This window comes from Colletes gigas, unplaced genomic scaffold (assembly GCF_013123115.1).
Source record: "Colletes gigas isolate AHSC1104 unplaced genomic scaffold, ASM1312311v1 Colletes_gigas_Sc00013, whole genome shotgun sequence".
NCBI lineage: Eukaryota > Metazoa > Arthropoda > Insecta > Hymenoptera > Colletidae > Colletes > Colletes gigas.
In genome coordinates, this window is record NW_025106642.1 from 2,743,359 (window position 1) to 2,767,213 (window position 23,855).

Below are 23,855 nucleotides of genomic sequence, written 5' to 3' on the forward strand. Positions count from 1 at the left end.
CTCATCCGCGCGGGGACCCCGTACTCTTCCGCGAGACTCTTTTTCTTTTTTTTCTTCGTTTCATATCCCGGTCGCCTCCGTCCCCAAGGATTTCCGAGGGATTCGTTCTTTCTTCGTAATAAATTCCTGCACCGTGCACGATATATGGCGCAGGATTATTCGTTCAGGATGCAATCTTGCATTTCGGATTAACTCGACGTTTAACCGCGGTACTGTATACCAGACCGATAAGGCAAACTGTATATGTCAGTGATCCCTCGTTAATGTTCGCCAAGCTCAGGACCGCGTCGCGAACGTTATGGGAATTGTTAATTGTTATCTGCGTTTGGTCTCACTGTTTTACAGACGAAAGTGGAAAACACTGAAAATTGGTGAAACAGACAGAAACCTTCGATGCGTGTTTATTCCACAGATTCTAAAATTGTTCATCAGAACCGCGACGTGGACGTTATCGAGTGAGGTATACCATTTTGAGAATTGCTAATTGTTATCTGCGTTAGGTCTCACTGTATCGCAGACTGAAAATTAGTGAAACAGAAAGGAACCTTCGATGAATGTTTATTCAACAAATTCTAAAATTGTTCAACATGCTGTCCAATCAACATCGTAAACAAATACACGCGTTAGGTTTAAATTTTCAAAATCAAATTATAAGTAAGGTCACAATGGGGATCCCGAGAATGTCTAAGTGAAGTTACAAAAAAATTTGACGATACATAGACATAATAGACACGAATAAGTCTTGAATTATTTAATGTTAATATCTAATTAGCATTAACAAGAAAATTTGTATATATGTAGTATGTTATGACGCCAGATTATGAGTTAAATGGACGAAGAATACCTTCGTTTCCCCACACATGAACTCGTTTATTATTGGTTATAGCCCTACTATCGTGAGAACTAACAAATTCTCGAACTTTAACAATTACTATGTATAGTGCTCACACCCACGCAAGTGTAAAATCTGGTTTGGTTCGCAAGAGCGGTGTTGCGTTACCTCTATCGTTAGAGTGATTTAACCTACATTCAATTTGTAAATTATCTGTTACGAACCACGTTTCTAGTAATTCTATTTAGCGCGGTGTATGTTTCCAATTATGTGACAATTGAATTTATTAAATAGACGAAAAGAATATCAGGTTGTTTTCATAACTGAATTTAATTTAGTTTTGATCCTTTAAATAGAGTGGTGAAAAGGAGAGAATGAATGTCCATCGATATTTATGAGGCGTCTGTCGAAATAAAATATGTGTATTAAACCTTATCGGTCGTGTGTCACCTCTGACGTACATCCTAATTTTCCATATGAATCGTGTGTCACGTGCTACGTGACAAATATGAACAAGTTGAAATTTGCTGATTGCAGTCATGCGTTCGCTTTCGCATTTAAATAGTTACGCTGCATATGCAAACACGTTCGGTAATATTATGTTTCAGTTATTACTTCGCGTTTACTTTAATGCTTTATTTACAACACTGACTGCAAAATTGTAACAATGGCCATGATATCGATGTTTATCGAGATTTTGGCAATATCAGTATATCTTTGGAAATATTCAGGAGCCTATAGACATTTTGGAAAAATTCTTTTACTGATAAACATTAATGACAACGTCAAGTGTGCACAATTAAGCTTGAAATTAATTTGTGTTGTAGTTGTACTCATTACAGACAATCAGAAATGTCTCACAGAGTAGTGCTTGCGATTTTTTGAATATTTTTACAGATTGTCAAGTAAATTAACACTAGAACTACCGACAATTATAATGAATTTATTTGTAGCAAAGAAATTAAAAGGATGGATACATGGAAAAATATACGATGCAATGGAAATAAATGTCTTATAAAAAATTACAGTAAACTTTCAAAAATTACAAGTCTTATTAGAAATTACGAATGGGTAATTTTGACTGCTTTGGTAGTTCTAGTGATAAAAGATATTAAATATGTTATCGATCCTTTATTCAGAGTCTTTATATAATACACAGTTAATCGCCGTAAAATTGTTACTCTTAAAGCTACTTGTAAATGTCGAGTTTTATTTCTTCGTAAATAATGGCTAATGGAACGAAATATCTCACATATTATCCCCATTTGACCTACGGAGTCAACCCTCCATATTTCCTCGAAATCCCCAAGTTACCGAAGAACGGCTGCACCGGACATTAAACTTAAGTGAACTCTTCGTAACAACGTTCTCTGTTAAAGTTTAAACAATTAATACCTTTTAACCAATTGGTACCTTTTGTTACATATTTATCAAACGTGTCAAAGCATCTCTAACCCAGACCTAACCCTCGAGTGTTACTTTTTCTAGCTCCAAATAAATCCTGTCATCCAGAAGAGGGAAAAGATAGACTGAAAATTACTCTTGTCCAGCCAGAAATTTACAATTTCTAAACCGGAAATGTCGTCTCCGGAAATAATAATCCCCGGAAGTATACTCTGGTGCAAATACGATACACTCCTCGATGTACGGATTTGCAAATAGTTTGTCGTCGTCAAGTATCACTCGACGATCGAAGAGGATTCGATGCAATCCCAACAAATAGGGATACACTCATCGAAAGGTATATGTATATTCCATTCCCGTTTTTACACTGTTACATCATGTGTTAGATAGCTCGATATAAGCTATAACTGACTTGAATTGAGAAAGCAAAAATTAGGAAGACCAGTAATTAGAAAGTTCAATTGATTAATTAATAATACTTTAAAAGAAGTTGTCAATTTTTCATCTTATAAGTGAGAATTGCCAAAAATTCTACAGGGCATTACTAAATTTGCTATTAAATACCGAAGACGTTGGAAAATACGACAAATTGGAAAATTTTCATGAAATTAATGACGATATCTAATTTTTCCAGTTAATATTTCAATTTCAATAAATGATATTTCAATCATAGAAAATTAAAAAAAATGCTTACTTTTGTCTTTTACCGAATGAATGAATAACTTGAAAAAATCTATAAAATTGGGTAAAATGAATCGAGTGAATATCGATTAGTAAATACTTTTTACAATAATTAATAAACTATCTTATATTTGTGATTTTTCAGAGGTAAACAGACTTTAAAATCGCTCAAACCATAAAATTAGAAAAACGTGGCGCATCGAGATTTGATATCCGGTCACAGATATACCTCGCGGGTTGAATTTATGAAATTAATAAGAGAAAGTTAATGCAGGATGAAACTGTGATACCGTAAATTCCATCCACTTAGCGTGACACGGGACAGTTTCGCTCGTCTCGTTTCGTATCGTCGCGATTCACTCGGGTGCAATTAGTGCAGTCCCGGCTTACTTGTTAAACTAATTGCACGTATATAAACTTGCAACGGCTGTTAGACGAGGGAACCGTCAAAAGTTATCTTTCGTTGTTTTAAGTGGAAAAATAGCAACTTCGAGATCATCAGTCTGTTCCTTTGTATCACATTTTTAATTGTTTCGTATCGTTTTAGCACGTTGAACATAATTTACAATTCTTATGTGTTTCCTCTTCCTCGTTTCTAAATTTAATTTACTCGTTTTCGAGGGAGTTTCATCGGTTTTATGTACGAACATTTAACGAGCAGATTTGCAACGTTTACCTCGTCGATGCAGTTCCAGAAATTGGAAAAACATATGGTACAAATTCCATTTCGATCTTTAAATGTACACAAAGCGTTTCATAGCTATTTTAATAATGAACAGGGGACAACAATGGCATATGTTTGTATAAAAGTGTGCTCTATTTGTCCCTGTGATAGACATTTTTGTGCTCCAATAACGTATACCTTTATAAAAAATTCTTGAAACTGCCACATTCAGCCTGATTGCAAGCCTACAGTCGTTGTGTCGCAAAAGTTTTCAATTTTGCAAAAATTCTAGGTGTTTGTAGGATTCATTAGACATTCTGTCGTGCACGTCGACCAAATATTTCAACAATTGCTTGTAAGAAGCTCTGGTAATAAATATTCAGTGAAATAAAGTTTGGGGAACAAACAGACGAGTTAATAGATCCTGCACCACCTATCGTTGGGGAGATCGTTCGAGAACTGTCTGATTACTCGACTGAAATACGATGGTGCACTATTGTGTATGTACCGTACGTGACGTAAAACATCAAGTGGAACTTCTGCCAATATTTTATTCAATCGATTGCCGAAGAAATTGACATAAGATTGAATTATTAATCTCCCGTCGATAAAAACGGATCAAATCAGATTATTGGCATTTATTCTTGCCCGTGCATTTACACTGAATCGTTCATAACGATTCGATCGAAGCGTATGAATTTTCTACATCGCAATGAGCATTGAATGGTAATGCGAAAATTGATTGAGGAACAAAGGAAATATAGATATTAAAGAAAGTCTTGTGTCATTGGGGGGAACTTGTCCTGAAAGATTGAGACTTTTTATGACATCCGTTTCGAAGGTGGTTATTTCGAGGACTTTCCACAAAGGTAAGCACAGCTCCACAATACCATAGTTCAAAACTAATTATAACTTGGGAACAAGACGAAATAGAGGACGCGTTTCTACGAACTTTATCGATTGTTTACGTATTCCCGATTCATCGTCGAACACGTTGCGATGCATGGACGTTAAAAAATGAGAATAAAACGTCCTGCGGGAGCTTCGTCGCACGTTAATTCTTCCTAACCTGCCCGACCGACTTCCCCAACTTCCGGAATACACGACCCCGGAGCTAATCCAACGAGCCTCGGTGGCTAGCATCGATCGTTGCGCGCCGGTGACGGTCGATCGAAACTCGGACAAATCGTCTAACGATAGATTAGAGAGTTCGGGGGGCATCGCATTACTACATTATTGATCGCCGCTGGGGAAACGGCTCTTTTGTTGCTGTTAACGAAGTTTCAAATCGAATCGGTTCCCGGCCTCTTAAGACAACTGACAGCCTGACGCAGGAACTTTCCGAAACGCGGATGGTATATCTCCACGATGCACGTCGGCCGTCTGAAGGCTTCAGAGCTTCAGAGATCTATAGAGACGTCCAACAACTTTTCGCACGGCGTATAATTAGGAGCTTCGAGGATCCAAAGGAAAAACGCGTATTAAAAATAGTTAAACTTTAGACGCGTGCAGTTCCAAAACTATTAGTGTTTTATTAATTATTGAGGTATTGTTAAAAGCGGTGAAGCTTCCCCTTTGAAATGGTTTTTGGTTTTTGGCGATCGGACTTTCCATTTTCGAGATATCGTAATTTATGTAAAAGGTAATTTTTAAGATTCCGCTCTCCGCCTTCGAAAGGGCTATAAACGCGTATTAAAAATAGTTAAACTTTAGACGCGTGCAGTTTCGAAACTGCTAGTGTTTTATTAATTATTGAGGCATTGTTAGAAGTGGTGAAGCTTCCCCTTTGAAATGGTTTTTGGTTTTTGTCGATCGGACTTTCCGTTTTCGAGATATCGTAATTTATGTAAAGGGGTATTTTTAAGATTCTGTGCTCCGCCTTAGAAAAAGCTATTAACGCGTATTAAAAATAGTTAAACTTTAGACGCGTGCAGCTCCGAAACTATTGGTGTTTTATTAATTATTGAGGCATTGTTAGCGGCGGTAAACCTTCCCCTTTAAAGTGGTTATTGGTTTTTGAAGATCCGGCTTACCGTTTTTGAGATATCGTAATTTATGTAAAAGGGTATTTTTCTCAATTTGACTATCCCTGTCTCCGTCTGACGCGTCGCGTTGGGGCTCCTTGTCGCACGTGAGTCGAGACAGTCACGTGACGCGGAAGCGTAGTATTTCCAAGAATTTACTACGCATTGTTTACTATTGTCACGCGCGCGAGTTCATTGATATCAATGAAACGTAAACAAACGCTTCGGACCCTCGTATCTCCGTAACTAGCCACCGCATCGACTTGAAACTAAAATCGCTATATCTCCGGAACTAATTACGCTATCGACTCGTACGACCGCTCATTTTAAAGGGCATTTCACCCCCTATCCGATGACCATATAAACAATTATTATTTATGCTATCTTCTATGTTTATTTTCACATTAACTTCGACGTTATATACCTGAAAAGGTTTTAGCGATTCCTATTGATTGTACGACCGGTCTGCAATAAAACTGGATCTCAAATTCTTTATTTAATTGAAAATTAATTTAAATTTGTATTACTGCGTAATTACTAGCCAGCATTTTTTCGTAAATAATTTACTTGAAATAAAATTTGTTTTTAAAGGCGTTTTATTTAATTTTCTGTATGAAATTAAACTTGTAGAGGAAAATTGTTGAATATTTTGGCAGAGATTTTTAAAATGCACGCTTTAAGAAAAAATATGTGACGTGAAAGGGGAAGATATTAAAACACAACTTTCTATACGTATAACGCAAAAATTTGAATTACATTGCCTCGTGAAAGGGAAAAATAAAGTTTACGTACCGCCATAAAGATATTTCGTGAAGTCTGTGCAACCCAGATTATACGTTTATAGTAGGTGAATAAAACAAAATGAGTAATTTTATCCGAAATATGTATAATGGATATTGAAAATTGTTTATGGTGTTTGACGTTAATACGATGGATGGGCTTAGTTCCGTCGGAGCAAACTTTGATACACTGAAGTGGCCGACTATTTGCGAATGTTTCACCCTCGTATGTGAAAGAATCACCCCCTACCAGTGTTTACGTTCCTTCGGCTCGAGCTACCGCTAACTCGAGCGACTAGCAGCTGTGTAAACAAAACCAGGCTGGCCAAAATTCAAAGCGACCCTGTATCTGTGCGAATCGATGCGATAACCACTAATGCATACTAAAATCTTTTGTATTTTTCATTATACATAGTGAGAGTATTATCAGTGAATTGACGATGGTTTCCCTATTAAATTTTTTTTTTACTATTTTTACTTTTCTCAGAATCTATATACACTCGCAAAAGTAACCATTCACCTTATAAATGCAACATATTTTGCGTATTTAATTAATGTTATATTCAAAATTATGCATTATAATCTATATTAATATGATCCTTGATAAATATACTTTATAATTCACTGAAATATGGTACACTCATAAGGTGGGCGGATACTTTTGTGAGTAACCATAAATAAAACTATAACTTTGTCTATAATTGAATTTTCTTAATTTATGTTCATTTAGACGTATAGTTTATGGCAGCAGACGACGACCTTTTTGGAACGTGGATCAATTTAAGAAAATAATATTTTGTTTTCTCCTTGCTAAAGAGATCATTAGTTGAATATAATGAAATAAAATAATAATTAATACAAGAGTCTTGATTCACTCGTTTTTTCATTTATTTTACGGATTTCACGTTTTTACAGTTTTCCATATCTTTCTTATCGTTTGTTCCTTCTATTGGCTGAAGGAGGCAAACATAAATCGTCCGTAATAGGCCGGCCGTAAATATAAATTTATGTCACTCCATTCTAGAAGTTTTATTTCTGATCCCGTCACTCGTATTGCTGCAAAAACCGAACACAAGTGCCTACTATATCGGCGTTATTCTGCATTTGAGAATTTACGAGCCATCGCGAATAAAAACCGAATCACTGAATTGAAACCGTTGGAAGATAGCTCGGAATCGAAAATCAGATTGATACATTGTTATAAATAACCTGTTGCTGGAGTTCGTTCGATACTTAAACAATGATTATCACGAGAACGAGTGGACAATTTTATAAATACTGAAACTCGAAGCTCTGGCATTATTAAACTGGACAATAACTCACATTCATCGATCAAACTTAAAGTATAATCGCAATTGTCATGAAAGGTTCGTACTGTGCAAAAATTCTTAAACAAAAGATATCTTTTCCAACTTTTGGAAGTAAAAGATAAATAAATAATTTTGTCAAGTATTCTAATAATGCAGTGAAATAATTTGAAAATTTGAAAATAATTAATTCAATGATTTCTTTATAATAAATTCTCCAGAATTCACCCAACACTCGAACGTATGCATACACCGTGTCTCAATTTTTTGCATTACTACATCAGGTTTTATTTTCGTTATTCTCAATCGTAAGTAAAGCTATACAAATTTATTTTTTCATCTCTATTATTATAAAGTATCTCACAATCAGTCTCAAGAACTATATTCGAAACATCGGCAGTGCCGTAATCGCGAAGATTACAGTAAAATCTCAATTATCGGAGCACCGATTATCGAACCATTCGATTATCCAAACATCGATTAACGGAATATTCGGTTATCGGATCACCGATTAACGGGGGCGTACAATTATCTGAACAGTAGTCTCGAACAAGAACAGAGGGAAATATACACGATGTTTTCATTTCGTTCGTGCTTTCTTTCTCTGAATTATCACGTGATATTTATCGATCGCGCTTCCCGTATAAAAAGAGACCGTGGTTTTTAAATCAAGATGAAACGAAAAGCTGCCTTATCATTGGAAACGGAACATGAAATAATATAAATTAAAACGTAGCGAAACCATAATTGAATCAGCAGTTAATTATTGAATTTCCAGGAGTATTGGCTGCGATGTAAAATGCGGAAACGTGAAATTAAAGACCACGCTAAAAATCAAGCAATAAAATTGAAACGACTACGCAGTTCAATGGAAAATTGAAAGAAAGTTCCAGCTTCAACGCTGTATTTTTTTCTTAAATTCAATATTTAAAAATGAAAATTAGTTATTCGATTATTCGAACAGCCACGATTTTATCCAATGATTACGATTTTGTTTAATTAATATTGAGAAAATATTACGAAGGAGATGTAAATGAAAAACTCTACACATTTATTTACCATGTTGTTACTAGCTAGTTCATTATTACAAAGCTATAGTAAATCCTTTCTTTAAGTAATGACTTGAAATTCGATTGTTTCGCTCTATTTTGCAAGATAATGCTCTTTTCTTAAAGAAAGTAGCCTGGAAGTAGATAGTCAGATTTATGGAGTCGCCAGGGCACCCTATACAATAGTATTTCACGACATCGAGCGAAGTCCCATTGGTCGACAGAGAACCTTTGAATTTTTACCAGAAAACTAACACACCGTTAACAAAAAAACGTTTAAAAAAAACCTGAAGTCTACACGTTTGACACATCAGAATATCGATACGAAATAATTCTTCATTTTTGCCAAAGAAAAATTATGTAACAATTACAACGTATGTATATATGTATATTCTGCAATATCTTATCCACTTATGCAGTGACAATTTAATACGAATATATATTACGGACATATTTTTCAGAAGAACTACAATATTTTCTCAGACTTTATTAATTTTCATACTAATTGGCGCTTTCATAACGGTATTACTGCTTCCATAGTTCTATTACGTAATTCGTGTACTCTGTTTAATTACGTTAACCTGATTTTTCCTCTGCCGACCCGAGAACTTTAAATTATTAATTGTTGAGGACGAACTCCTCCCTGTAATTTAAAGTTTACCCGAGAACGAATTTACAGATTATACTACGAAGAAGCACCGTCGAATCAACAACGTCGTTAATAATATTACCAGTGTTAATAAACGACGTACCGGGAAATGCTCCACTTCCTTTGTGCAATCTTCGTTGAAAAAATTAAATCGTTATAACTTGCAATTCTATTTAATATTTAAGGTACGCAGCGAAACAAGTTTCTTCTCAATTTTTAAATAACTTGTTTCTACTTTGTAGTAATTAATAATTATCGATATACTGGTGCTCGATAGACTCTATGCAAAGTTATGTCACAATTTTTAATTTTACAAACAAACACTATTGTTCTCAAGATGTTTCTTTGGAAGGATGTGTACTTCTATTTTATAAAAGAATTTTGTCTTGTTCATATATATGTGTATATGTATATTAGTCCTTAAAAGGATATGTACACATATTTTATAAAAGAATTTTGTCTTGTTCATATACAGGGGAAAAATTTTAATGGAGGATTCTAGAGGCCAAAATAAGATGAAAATCAAGAATACCAATTTGTTGACGAAGACTTTGTTAAAAAGTTATTAACGTTTAATACCGTACTGAATTTTTTTCTCGAAAATGCGCAAAATTTCGGGGGTATGTCTATTCACCAAAAATAATTGTAATTGACCCCCGCAACCGAAAATAATTTTTACAAAACGATTTGAAATTTTTTTTTTTCGTCGAAAAATTTCACATTCTCGATTTTTTTCTGGGAAGTGGGTAGGATTTCGAGTGTATGTCTATTCACCAAAAATGATTGTGGTTGACCCCCGCAACCGACAATAATTTTTTTAGAACGATTTGAAAAATGTTTTTTTCGCCGAAAAATTTCAGCACCTACTCGATTTTTTTTCTAGGAAGTGGCTAGGAATTCGATGGTATGTCTATTCACCAAAAATGATTGCAATAGACCCCTGCAACTAAAGATAATTTTTCCAGAACGATTTGAAATTTTTGAATTTAATTGTTAATAACTTTTTAACGAAGCCTCCATCAGCAAATTGGTATTCTTGATTTTCGTTTTATTTCGTCTTATTTTATGAATAATAGAAACCTTCCGAGAGCAATATTGTTCAGCGATAAAATAAAAAGTGTAATAGAATTTTGAGCCTAAGCGTCGCTCGTGTGTAGCGTTTAAGCACCGTTGGGAATCAGCCTTTGATAAGATTGAATTTCGTGAGACAATTCCCAAAGCGTCACAATCATTGCGCGAGATTGGTGAATTCCACAACGATTTATCGACCATACCGCGAAATGCACGCTATAGAACATTTGACGCCATTTCCAGCCGTGACGTTCTTTTTATTGCCGCGGGCGATACAGAACGTCGTTCCGCTCTAGGATAATACGAAACAGGAACAGCAGAGTGCTTTATGAAAGTCGCGTCCAAATTTATCGCGTCCCCTTAAATAGACTTAGACGCGTGCAAAGATAAATTTTTCGCGAACGCGCTACGAGCATTCCTCATGCTAGGATTTTAAAAGTAGATTTTGGCCTCCTTCTTCCAAACAATAAACTAGTTATTTTTACATCAGCTTCGTCAATTTCCTTTCAACTTTCTTTCATCAAAAATAGACCTTTCAGAACTGTACAAAACGCTTCAACGATTTTCTTCGATTCTATTTTTTTAAATTGATTCTACTCTGGGATGGGTCTTTTATTATTTAAATTATAATTTAGTAGTAGGAACACTATTAACACTAACGATATTATCATCGAAAACTATTATGTTTGTCACTATTTGAGCTCTGAAATTATTTGTACTAGAATAAAGAAAAATAAAATTAAAAAAAGTTAATTTAAATATGGTCGAATTAATAAGATTGTAACCGAAGATATCAGATTATATTTGTTGAAATTTTTATTGATAAGCTCTAAATACTGGAATAACTTTCCTCGAACGCAATATGGCGACACCTTCTGCGCTCGCCAGAAGAGGGCTACGCTCTCTCGCAAGCACTCGATCGACCATTTAATAATTTAGTAATCTGTAGTGGAATGAAACAACTTTGTCTTTCTTTTACAGTAGCTTTCACAGAATGCAAGTCGCTAAATTACAGATGAAACATAAACAGATTACTATAGTTATATATAACTTAAAATTAAATACAATTTCATGTGTAAATTTAGTTTCAAGTTAAGTAGATTCGAGATTGCCAGCTTCGAAGTTAAAAATACGGTCTAATGGTTTCTAAATGTAAATATCTGACTCCAAGATGTTAGCAGATCGGCATGTCGCCAAAGTGGAACACGCGAATTGGTTGTCTCTATTAAAAGGTCCCGGATTTCCAGCGAATTAGAGTACGATTTGAACTCCGACTCGACGGAGTTTTTAATTAGTGTAAGAGCTCGATAGGTTAGAACAAAGCAATTAGAGCCAGATGATGGAGCACTTTAACGACAGGGCATCTAATCGATGAATTCGAAAATCTCGCGCGTTCCATAGAAATGGCTTCCCGTACCGTAGAATAAAAAATATGCAATACGATTCGAAAATTTTTAATTAATCCGCTTAATCCCTATTGGCGGATCAATGGGCTCGCATTTCGTATGCAAAAGCGTCATGGTCATTGATTAGGAAAATTTGTGCGACAATAGGGCACGAATAAAATACCTAAAATAGACTTGAAAATAGTTACGACTTTTGGAATCCTTTTTTTTTAAACTTTTGATCTTCTTCAGAATATCAATTGTTAATTAGATATTACAAAATTAACAAACACTTGATATCGTTAAATATAAGCTAGATTTAATTCCTAGATTTTTAGATATAAGCTATATTTCTTTCCTTGTTTCTTGTTCAGAGAAATATTAAAGGTTCTTTTTAGAAAACTATTTAGATCTATATAAATGTACATGTTATATAGGTTGATGATTTAATTAAAAATTGTATTATTTAAAAACTATTAATACAAGAATAAAAAAAAGGTAATTTAAAAATGATTGATTCGATAAAATTGTGAAAGTTAAGTTGCTTGGCAGTAAAAGATAAAGGCTCGATGAAGAAACAAAGTATGAAACACAGATTAAGTAATGCTTCTGTGGTATAGCTCTATAAATATGAAACCTAATTTCCAATCCGTAAATAGTTACATCCGTTGATTTTATCTATCGCGTTGCAATAAATTCTGTTTATCGTTTCTGTGACCCAATCTGAAATGTTATACCAAATTATTACTCCGAAATGCTATTCTATTGTGAGAACCATAACGCCATGATGCAAGGAGACGCTGTGGTATTGCTAGAGCCCAGTCGCTATAAAAAGGAAATATCGAGTGGAGAACGAGCACGAATATTTATCGAGAGAGTCAAACTCGTTTAGTGATCCAGTTTAGGTCACTTGACACAGTCTCTGAATCTGCACTATATTTTAGTAGGGGTTTTAGAGCCCCCATTGCTATAAGAGTACTAGCCAAAAGGCTCTACAATATGGCAGTTAGTATTACGAGGTGAACAATCACCGCTTATAAGGATGTCATTTCCACGATATGAAACCGTGAAAATTTTATTTTTCAAAAAGTTTTGGCTTTATGATTTCACTTTTGCAAAGCGAGAGATTATTTTGCCCGTTTTTCGCCACCAAACGAAACAAACCGACGCGAAACATTCTGCGAATGAAATACAATTATGTTTAATTGTCACTGTTATGCCTACATCGAGCGTTATTTGTGGAAAATTGTCAAAGACAGACAAATATTGGAACGTAAAAGCAAAACGGATGTTTCGCTAGCCATGCGAATGGAGCGTTAAATTCTAAGTTCTAAGTATTAGAATTTCTCATTCCCTAATGAGAACAATTTCACAACAAATCAGAATTAATTTATAATCGAAAAGAAGTTCATATGGACTATGTCAATTATGAATAATAGGGCTTAGAAAAAATGTATATGCAGTCAAAGAAAAAATTTGTGACATCTTCGCCACAAAAATCAATTTTACACTAACAAATATGAAACAAAAAAATGTTGCATTAAAGTTGCCAGCTAACTGTTAAATTTACTAATTTAAAAGCGAAAATACACTGAATTAACAACGAATAATTCAATAAAATAATCATACTGAAGGCACGAGATAATTTATGTCGTGTATGTCAGTATATTTTTACATTACTTCTCGAATATTAAAAGTCTTGCGCGTCAAAGAGCTCGACCGACCACGATGAATCGTAAAAAGAATTTCTAAACAAAAATGTCGTACTTTTAATTAAACACATATGTAAATGCGAACTTTGGAACACATTCACGAATTTCTTCAAAAGAGTACGTTCCGTTGAATCTTCGCGCCCTAAAAACAGGCGAGATATGATGGGATATAATCGACAATCCTTCCAGCCTTGGGAAAAGGAGACGCGGAAGTTTATCAAAATGTTAATACGAGATAAAGTAACGCGACACATATTTTCTATATTAAAGCCGAGAGCGTCCTAGAAACTGATTGAAGCTTTGCTAAAGCACTGAGAAAAATCTACCACGTTTATGTTACATTCGAATTGCCTGCTTTTAAATTCAGTAAAAGATAACGGTATTGCAATTCGTCGGAATCAACATTTTTTTAGGTTTATAAAACATAACTGCATTGAAACTCTACTGTGAAATTATTTTTTCGTAAAATATATGTTTCTTGGACTTCATTGTTTAGACTCCTATGTATTTTTAATAAATTTCGGGATTTAAACTACAAATTAAACATAGCTTTTTGTCAAACATTGCATACTTTTATAATTAAATGAATGTAAAATTGTATCGAAATAATAAATTATAAAATTCTATTTAAATTGTTATTTAACGCGTATGTTACGATTAGGCCTGAAGATATTAAGGCACATTAATTTCAACGATAACCTAGTTTTAAAATTCGACTCTATCCACTGTCTTACATAACTAATTAAACTTCGCGTAAAATAAGGATCAGAACCATAAAACGAAAGTTCCGGTGGCTTTCGACCTATCTTTCGGTTAGGTATACCTCGATAAAGAGCATTTTTGCACGTGTTATACCGTTAAAGGCTTTTCTAGTCAAACGGCCACAAAATTAAGAGGAAAATATTTGGCCACCGCCGCGCACAATTTTCGTTGTGAACTTAGTAACGGGTTAGAGTGCCCGCGGTCGGAGAAAAAGACTTGGCCGAAGGCGCCCCAGCAAAGAAAAAACTGCAACGAGATTCTTCCTGGAAAATACCGGTAACGGCGCAAAGCTTTTAGTGCAAAGAAGCACGAGAAACTGAGTGGAAGGTAGACAATTCTGAACTGACAACGCGAGAATCGAATGCCGTGAGATTAACTACGATCAACCGTTTCGCCTGAATTGCTATCGACCCTGCAAACTTGTATGATTACGATACTTCATCGATTCGTCTTGCGTTATTAAAAAGGGTGATTGAATATCTACAAACTTGAATAATTTTATAAACTTATTTAGTCGAAAATACGTAAAGAGCCTTTCAAAGCGAATGGCAATTCTCTATGTCCATCTACTCGAATTTTTTTCTCGAAAGTGGGTAGGAATTCGGGGGTATGTCTATTCACCAAAAATTATTGTAATTGACCCCCGTAACCGAAAATAATTTTTGCAAAACGATTTGAAATTTTTTTTTCCCGTCGATAAATATGTCCATCAAATCGAATTTTTTTCTCGAAAGTAGATAGGAATTCAGGGGTAGGTGTGTTCACCAAAAATGATTGTAATTGACCCCCGAAATCGAAAATAATTTTTCCAGATCGATTTGAAATTTTTTTCCCCAGTTGAAAAATTTCACGCCTTCTGGAATTTTTTTCTCGAAAATGGTTAGGATTTCGATGGTACGCCTATTGGCCAAAAATGATAGCAATTGACCCCTGCAATCGAAAATAATTTTTCCAGAGTGATTTGAAACTTTTCAATTTCGTTGTAAAATTTCTGGGGAATAGGTCAACGCCTGGTCGGGCATTTTCAGTAATTAATTTTTTTCTCGAAAGTGGGAAGGATTTCGGGGGTATGCCTATTGACCAAAAATTATTGCAATCAACCCCTGTAACTAAAAATAATTTTTCCAGAACGATTTAAAATTTTTTAATTTTGTCGAAAAATGTCACATCTACTCGAATTTTTTTCTCGAAAGTGGGTAGGATTTCGGGGGTATGCCTATTGACCAAAAATTATTGCAATTAACCCCTGTAACTAAAAATAATTTTTCCAGAACGATTTGAAATTTTTCAATTTTGTCGAAAAATGTCACATATACTCGAATTTTTTTCTCAAAAGTGGGTAGGATTTCGGGGGTATGCCTATTGACCAAAAATGATTGCAATTGACCCCTGCAACTAAAAATAATTTTTTCAGAACGATTTGAAATTTTTTAATAATTTTTTAATGATGCCTCAGTCGAGAAATTAATATTCGTGATTTTCGTCTTATTTTGGCCTCTAGAAACTAGTATTAACTAGTTTATTGTGAAAACGATTGTAATAAGAGATTTCACTGAAGACTTTTAGAATTTTAATAAGTAATTTTTCAAACTTCTATTCTTAAAACCGAATTAAAAAATTAAGTAAACCACGGACACGTGCCTCTAAATAAGCTCTAAACCGTTCTCTGTGCAATAAAAACAGCACTCTGAAATCACACCACAGATAAAACTCCGAACAAAGCCGTCAGAGATCGTCCCTGTGCTGATAGTTCGTAAAAATTTCAGACAGTTCGGTCGAATTTTTTCATTAAACCATGCGAAACATATTACCCGAGTAACAGTTTTTCATAACGCGGGATCGTTTTGGATATGGGCTGAATAAACACGTGGTGAACCGTGCCGAAAGTGTCGGACTGCCGTGTTATAAAACAAAAGACGCCCGTTGCAGTGGTAAAACATGGCTGTCATAAAAAGGAAATATGAAGCGCAGAACGGCCACAAAGATTTATCGAAAGAGTCAGGCGTAATGGTCCTGGTATGGGTCATTTGATACGAATCTACTCATCGCTAGCTACACCCTTACCCGTTGAACCTATCGGTATCTGGACTAAATTACCAGTTTCACATAGTGGTAAAAAAAAAAACGTGAAAGAAAACCTTCGATCGAGGTCACTCGCTGTAATATAAATGCGATACTATGAAACAGAGTGTCTCAATAACTCTGTTACAAAGAGATATATCATCGTTACCTTCAATGGAGTTTGTTCTGCGACATAATTTACAGTAATTTCTACGTTATATGAAAGAAAGGTTTCCTTGATCGATAGATTACATTCATTTAGGAAGGAACACACGCTATTACAAACAATCGTAGATTTCTGAAAGAGAAATTCTAAAGATTAATCGACAGGGAAAGGGAAAGGCCTGTTTTCTCAATTCATCGATTACTTTGTTGCTTTGGAGGCATTGCTATAACACATCCGCTAATACTAAAACTACCGACAATTATGGCGTATTTATAATATAACGAGAATAAATGCTTATTAATTGTCTTCTAGTAAAATTTACAAAAGTCCAGTCGAGTGAATTTTGTGCAATTTTGTATTAGAAATGATGAATTTCGATAAGTTCGGTTGTTCTAGTGTCAAGGAACGTGATGGATGGAATAGATTTCGAGATTATTCGACCAACACCGCTAGTTTCTACGCTGGAGCCGAGAGAAACGTGCGTCGTTGCTCGCGGAACATTTGGAAAAGAAGAGAAACGAGAATTTACCTTAAAAGTATCCTGCAGGTTTTGTACTCTACAGTGCATATATACTTCAGCGCCAAGTTGCACGGTAATGTTGCTCTCTGGATCTTCGAAAAAGGGCCTGGGCTCGGGAGTGCCGCCAGTATCTGTCGCGAAACTTTCCACCTCGTATACCTGTAATCCGAACGAAGAATACGTTACGGAGCAGAAATTTCTCTTTCCTTTCCCCCGTCGACGCCAATGTACAATTTCTGATTATTAAAAAATTTGTCATTCAGGAGCTACGTTCCAAATTATTTTCGCTGTTTCATGGAATTATTTAAATTGAATTTTATCGTGAATTTCTTAGCAGACAAGATAATTTTGTGATCCTTTTTCTTTATATAAAATGTTCGCGATAATTTGTAGCTCAGAGACTGTTTTTAAAGAAAAGAAACATAGCTATTCTTACAGAACAGTGCTCTTGAAATCGTTACTTCAATCGTCGTAAAATTAGAGATTCAATTCCACGTGAAATATAAAAGATTTTTAGAAACATTTATTTTTGTATTTAATTTTTATTTAATCGTTTAAAGATACAAGTATTGTATTTTAAAAAATAGAAAGAAAAACATTTCTTAGGTAGATTTAAAATATATATCTGAACGAATAGGGAAATAAAAATTCGACAAACTTAATCAAATAAATTGCTATAAAGATTGAAATTAGCAACTATTATACTCTGCATAATCAATAGGACGAGTGCAGTTTTTAAATTGGAAAGTAAACTCAGTAATGAATGAAATAAAATAGATTAGTAACTCCTTTCCAACGTAACACTAATCGTCCAACACGTTACTTTTCAGGACGAAACTTTATTATACAAATTTATTATACGAAAGTCATGTTAGGGTTCGAGAAATCTTTGAAGTTTTTCAACCTTGCACTGTTATTGGGTGATAACTGCATTGTACGGCACGACGAGAGAAACGGTGTGAAAAGTGTGGCAGTAGCTTTTTCAAAAAGACATTTTAACTGCTCGTTCCAATTATGCAGCCGACTTACCTCGGTAAAAGGCGAACTGAGCTCATGCCAGAACGACTTCGGCAGGTTTTCCAGACCAGGAAACGGCTTACCACCTGAAACAATTTAGAACGAGATTACACGTTAGTCTGTCTAAGCTTTATTACCGAGATACAACGACGTAATTAAACTTGACCGCAAATTTACTGCCATCCTCCTTACAATTAATGAACGATATGCTTAGTTATACGAATGGCCGCATCCGTGGGAAACTCGATTAATTCATTATTCGATCTCTCTATCTTCTACTGTTAGAACAATTTTGGTAAAATATAAACTCGTGAATTCCGAAGACAAGAATATCACTTCCATCTGTAAATTGAGATCCTCATCTCTGCTTTAATTATAATATTGCAATTTATAGAAAATATTTACTTAAAATAATTTTCCTAGAACGATTTGAAATTTTTTAATTTTGTCGATAAATATGTCCATCTATCCGAATTTTTTCCTCGAAAGTGGGTAGGATTTCGGGGGTATGTCTATTGACCAAAAATGATTGCAATTGCCCGTTGGAACTAAATATAATTTTCTTAGAACGATTAGAGATTTTGTAATTTTGTCGAAAAATTTCATACCTTCTCGAATTTTTGTCTTGTAAATGAGTAGGATTTCGGAGGTATATCTATTGACCAAAAATAATTGTAATTGACCCCTGCGACTAACAATAATTTTTTTAGAACGATTTGAAATTTTTTAATTTTGTCGAAAAATTTCACACCTACTCGAATTTTTTTCTCGAAAATGGATAGGATTTCGGGGGTATGCCTATCGATCAAAATTCATTGTAATAGACCCCTGCAACTAAAAATAATTTTTCTAGAACGATTTGAAATTTTTTAATTTTGTCGACAAATTTCACACCTACTCGAATTTTTTTCTTGAAAATGGGTAGGATTTCGGGGGTATGTCTATTGACCAAAAATGATTGTAATTGACCATTGGAACTAAATATAATTTTTCTAGAACGATTTGAAATTTTTTAATTTTGACGAAAAATTTCACACCTATACGAATTTTTTTCTCGGAAGTGTGTAGGATTTCGAGGGTATGTCTATTCAACAAAAATAACTGTAATCGACCCCCGCACCTGAGAATAATTTTTTTAGAACGATTTGAAGCTTTTCAATTTCGCTGAATTTCAGGGAAAAATCCCATGTATGGTCAGACATTGTATTTTCAGTAAAGAATTTTTTCTCGAAAGTGCCACCTATCCCTACACGCTTCTCAATATCTTAGGATCTAATCGTTTCCCCTTTCCTTCCTTTCCCTCCTGTACATAACTTCTAAGGACACTTTGTACCATTTATAATTTATAATTTGAAAGTGAGAAGACTCAAAGAAGGTTAAAGTTTGCAGTTTTGCACAACTTTTCTCGTCTTCGCGTTCCAAAGTTAAAAAGATGTCGATATAATCTCGATTGCTCAAGAAGATCGCCGAAACACAATCCGAAGCACAGTTTTCGCAAAGATTGCTCGAAGACCTTAAAAGTATCGTCCACGTTATAATATTGAGTCAAACGTTTTACAGATGCCAGTTAACATCGTTCAACGAGGTAAACAGCTGAAACTCGTACACGATAAGGGAACGAAACGCGAACGGAATGGGTCCCGATGGCGGCGATAATAAAAGTTTCCGGACGTCACCGCCATAAATCACCCCGTTAAGCCGAGACCAAACGCGAATCGTGGCTTTGTCTTATCCTCCTTTGATCCGAGAAACAAAACGTTAACGTGGCGCCGGTCCCGAAAGAAAGATTCCCGCGCGAAACACCAACGACCACGTCGTTAGCGTAATAGACGCGGAAAATCGAATTACTATGAGAACGGTCGCGAAGTTGGGGAACGAGTGTATCGCAGTGGGAAAAGTTTTTCACTTTCCTACGGGCGGAATGAAACTCCTTCGGGTGTCGGCGGATAGAATGGCCTTATCAGCAGCTAGCACACGCGACTCCGTCGCCAGTTTCCAAGACGATACACATAAATGTATTCCCCTTCGCAAGGTTACACGGTATTTCAGATACGAGAACAAAAGCAAACTTCTCGCGATCGACGGAAATAAGCGCTCTGCTATGACAAAAAAAGTTACCGATGGTATAAATAGAAATATGCCTGCGTTCTGGGGAATTATGGCACCCATATCGGAATCCATACGTTCCGTACGAAAGGATAAAATACTAAAAATTCACCGTCTTTGTGATTTTAAGTCGAATTCGGGCTTCTCGAGTCGCGGTTGAAGTTTGTATTTCTTTCGTTTTGTTTAAAGGAACAAGGAAGAGACAGAGGGGACACGTGTTCCGTATGAGTAGAATAAATTGTATCAACTACTTTAACGCTTCATCTATTACTTATAAAAGATTTTTATTCTTTTTTGTTGATTGGTGTCCTCGCTAATGGGTTTCAAACTCGGTAACAAATGAAATGGAGGAATCCTGTTATCATTATTATTTATATAATCTTAGAAAAGACTTGTAAATCAAGAAAGAAATCGTAAATAAGAGACCACGTGTGACACATGTGACCATCAAAGAGTTAAAGAGTATGTTAGAGTAAGACAATTATAATGTTAAGAATATTATTCAAGCAATTAAGTAACATAATAGGAATTTTGAGATTGTTACCTGTTAGTTCTCTACCATTATTCGTATTTTATTTAAGTGAATAGTATTTTGATGTACAAGTAGATTTTTCTTTGTCAAGAGACTATTGACGAGTGTCCATCGATTCAATCGCCTCTAGTCTGCTTCTCGTGTCAGTTCGGTAGTTACTGAACGACACTAAGCTCGGATGTGTCCGCGCATATATCGATAGAAATCTTGCATAAATCCTGCACTGATCGCGCGAGGCATCCGCTACAGGCAAAACTGAAATACACGCGTGCTCTTCCATTTGCATTCGGCTCGGAGAAATTCGCCCGATTGTTAATTTACTGCCGTGCATTAATGCGTCCGTCTGTACGCTAGGTACCAGAAATTCCGTCCTCGTTTGAATAAAAAAAAAAATCATTAACGAGCACCGATTGGTGCGCTCGCTAATTGTTCGATATTGAAAGGTGAAAATCCGAAAGCGCTTTGCAAACATTTAACAAAATCGATTCGGCAAACATGTTTAGAATTTGTGATTGGGATTCGTCGATTCGGTGATACTAACACGATAACCTTGAAAGTGATTGTTGTACTTGAAATGTATAATGAGTGGATGTGTCGTTTTAATTGTACGTTCTTTACACGAAATTTATTCTATTGATTTAGAATATATATTATTTACAGATTCTGTCGCGGTAATTATTGTTATTAAAGTTTATTAACATTCTTTTGTGCATTGGTGAAAACCATGCAACCACATTTTCGAAACTGGCTGGTATAATATCACAAGTTTAGTTAACTCATTTTAACATTTATTCTTCTATTTCCTAGTCTTGAGATACACTCTCTCAAAGTGGAATAAAATGTTAAAAAGATCGTGCATAAAAATGTAAGGGGATCTTTGTAAGAAGGCTTTAATCTTGGACTTCGTGATGGTTTTAATGGGTCAATGGTTAGTCGATGGTCAACAATGGTTGGACTATGGTCAGATGGTCAAATATGAGGTTGAGATCTAGGTCAGTGATCCAAGGAAGACCAAGGAAATGCCAAAAAATAGGAAAAACCGAAATAGCTCATCTGCAAACAATGTTAACCGTTAGCTTTGACTTTGACTTCTAGCGTGACTCTCCCCACTCCTCCATTGTCTTATCTAGGGTCACTGCGGAAGAATTCTTCAGTCTCGTCGCGACTTCGGGGGCCTACGCATGGCCGTAACTGAACCGCTCGGGGGTTCCCGGCTACCGCGCACCACTGGCGACCTCCGCTGACCACTACTGACCACTGCTGACCTGAACTGACCACTGCTGACCTGAACTGACCACTCCTGACCTGAACTGACCACTACTGACCAGAACTGACCTGAACTGACCAGAACTGACCACTACTGAAATGCCACTTGTAACTATGTGTCAACAAGTAGTAAGTCCACTCCACTCATTTACCATATATTATTTGATTATTTGTCCGTCTATTCGGTTTTATTTCACCATTATGTATGTTTCTTTTTCTCTTCCTACTTGTATATTACTTCGCGAATCGGTATGATTGATTTGATATGTATAATATTATGTGACAATGGTAATGAAATATCGCGTTGATTCATTACCATATTTGTTTCTACAACAATTATTAAATTATCATGATACTGGTTGGAATGAAATTTTCATTCTTGGGTTATCGTTCAAGTTTTCGTTTTGCTGCGATACTTTGTTGAATATCTGGTATTTTTATTTTGGCATTATCTGGGAAATTGTTCTCACAATTTTACTAGATATCTAATAATTGAAATTTGACCTAATGAGATATGTCTCGTTGCTTAAAATTTGTTGACTCTTTGACTAAATACATCGACATCATTTTTTGATTTACTGGGATTTTTCATTCAACGTTGGTTGTGAAATTCTCTAAAATTAATTTCCATTTTGGCTGTCTTGTCATATGGCAATTTTGTAAATTTCTTTGGGTATGAATATTTCTAAATTTCGTTGTTCCCCCAACTTCTAAATTCTCATCTGTTCAACAATCCTCTTCGATACATCAACGCAACAAATCACTTCACTACTTACTCAGTACTCTGATGGATTCCATGGTGTTTATTAAATTTTGTTTTGACATGTTACTAATATATCTATCAATTTTTGTTCCAGCTTAAATTCCGATTAATCGCAGGGACATCGAGGGAAGACGCCACAACCGTCGAAGGGCATTTAATTCCAAGTCGATTCGATTTCAGCTTCGTCGCGAATCTTAAAATTAACGTCGAAGGTTTCTTTATTGCACGTGTCTCCGCGTCATACCAAGCAATTATTGAATAAATAGCTCCTCCATCGCGTGTTCCGCCGTTCCTAGCTACGATCACCGCTGTTTCATCGATTGAAACATGTGATCGGCCGTGTATCTGGTCCGAGAGATCTAATCGCCTGCCCATTGGTAGCTCGATCGAGGGAAAATGGTACTCTGCTGGAAGGTGTGGAGTATCCGTATCCTGCGGAAACGCATACCTTCCAGCGGATAGTTCGACACTGTCACAGGTACTCTCTCTTTGTCAGACAACTTGAGTCGGGTCCTTCGGGCTCCCGGCGGGTTGCGTTGGAGCAATGGAGACCTCCGAGACGGAGTCGCAGCCGTCCGTTATCCCAACGAGATCTAAGTTAGCAAGGGCAGTAGGTTCGATCCTCGGATCCGCTGCACGGTTCAGCATCGCGTCGCGTCTCGTCTCTCACGATATAGCTTCACCCCCTTTTTAACCAAATAATTGCTTGGTACACCTAAATCAGAACATCCAGGGAACTTTGTTCCCTTCTATCGTCCGAATTTTAGATTCAACTTGACTAAACCTCAGCTTCGACGTTAATTTTAACTCCCTCTTGTGTGTGTCTCCCAATATTGCCAAGTAATTATTTAACAAGTAGCTTCTCTCGACTCGTCATCTCGTTCCTTGCTTCGATCACCGCTGTTTCGTCGAAACATGTGATCGGCTGTTCAGTTTGTCCGAAAGGTCTGGTCGCCTGCCCATGATAGTTCGATTTCTAGAAATAGAAATCAATCTACCAAGGGCAGTGTCGGCTCGATCCGAAGATCTGCTGCACGGTTCAGCATCGCGTCGCGTGTCCTATAGTTTAGCTTCACCCCTTTTTAAACGAAATAATTACTTGGTA

At 35.8% G+C, this 23,855-nt stretch overlaps 1 protein-coding gene across 1 annotated transcript in view; it reads right to left on the reverse strand.

Moving 5' to 3' along the window:
• LOC122399346 overlaps window positions 1-23,855 on the reverse strand; it is a 278,377-nt gene that overhangs the window by 248,946 nt on the left and 5,576 nt on the right. Inside the window, exons 2-3 of the mRNA XM_043399984.1 lie at window positions 18,096-18,169; window positions 17,076-17,225 (exon numbers count right to left, since the gene is read on the reverse strand). Of these exons, the coding sequence (XP_043255919.1) occupies window positions 17,076-17,225; window positions 18,096-18,169 (224 nt within the window). The remainder of the gene's footprint in view (window positions 1-17,075; window positions 17,226-18,095; window positions 18,170-23,855) is intronic.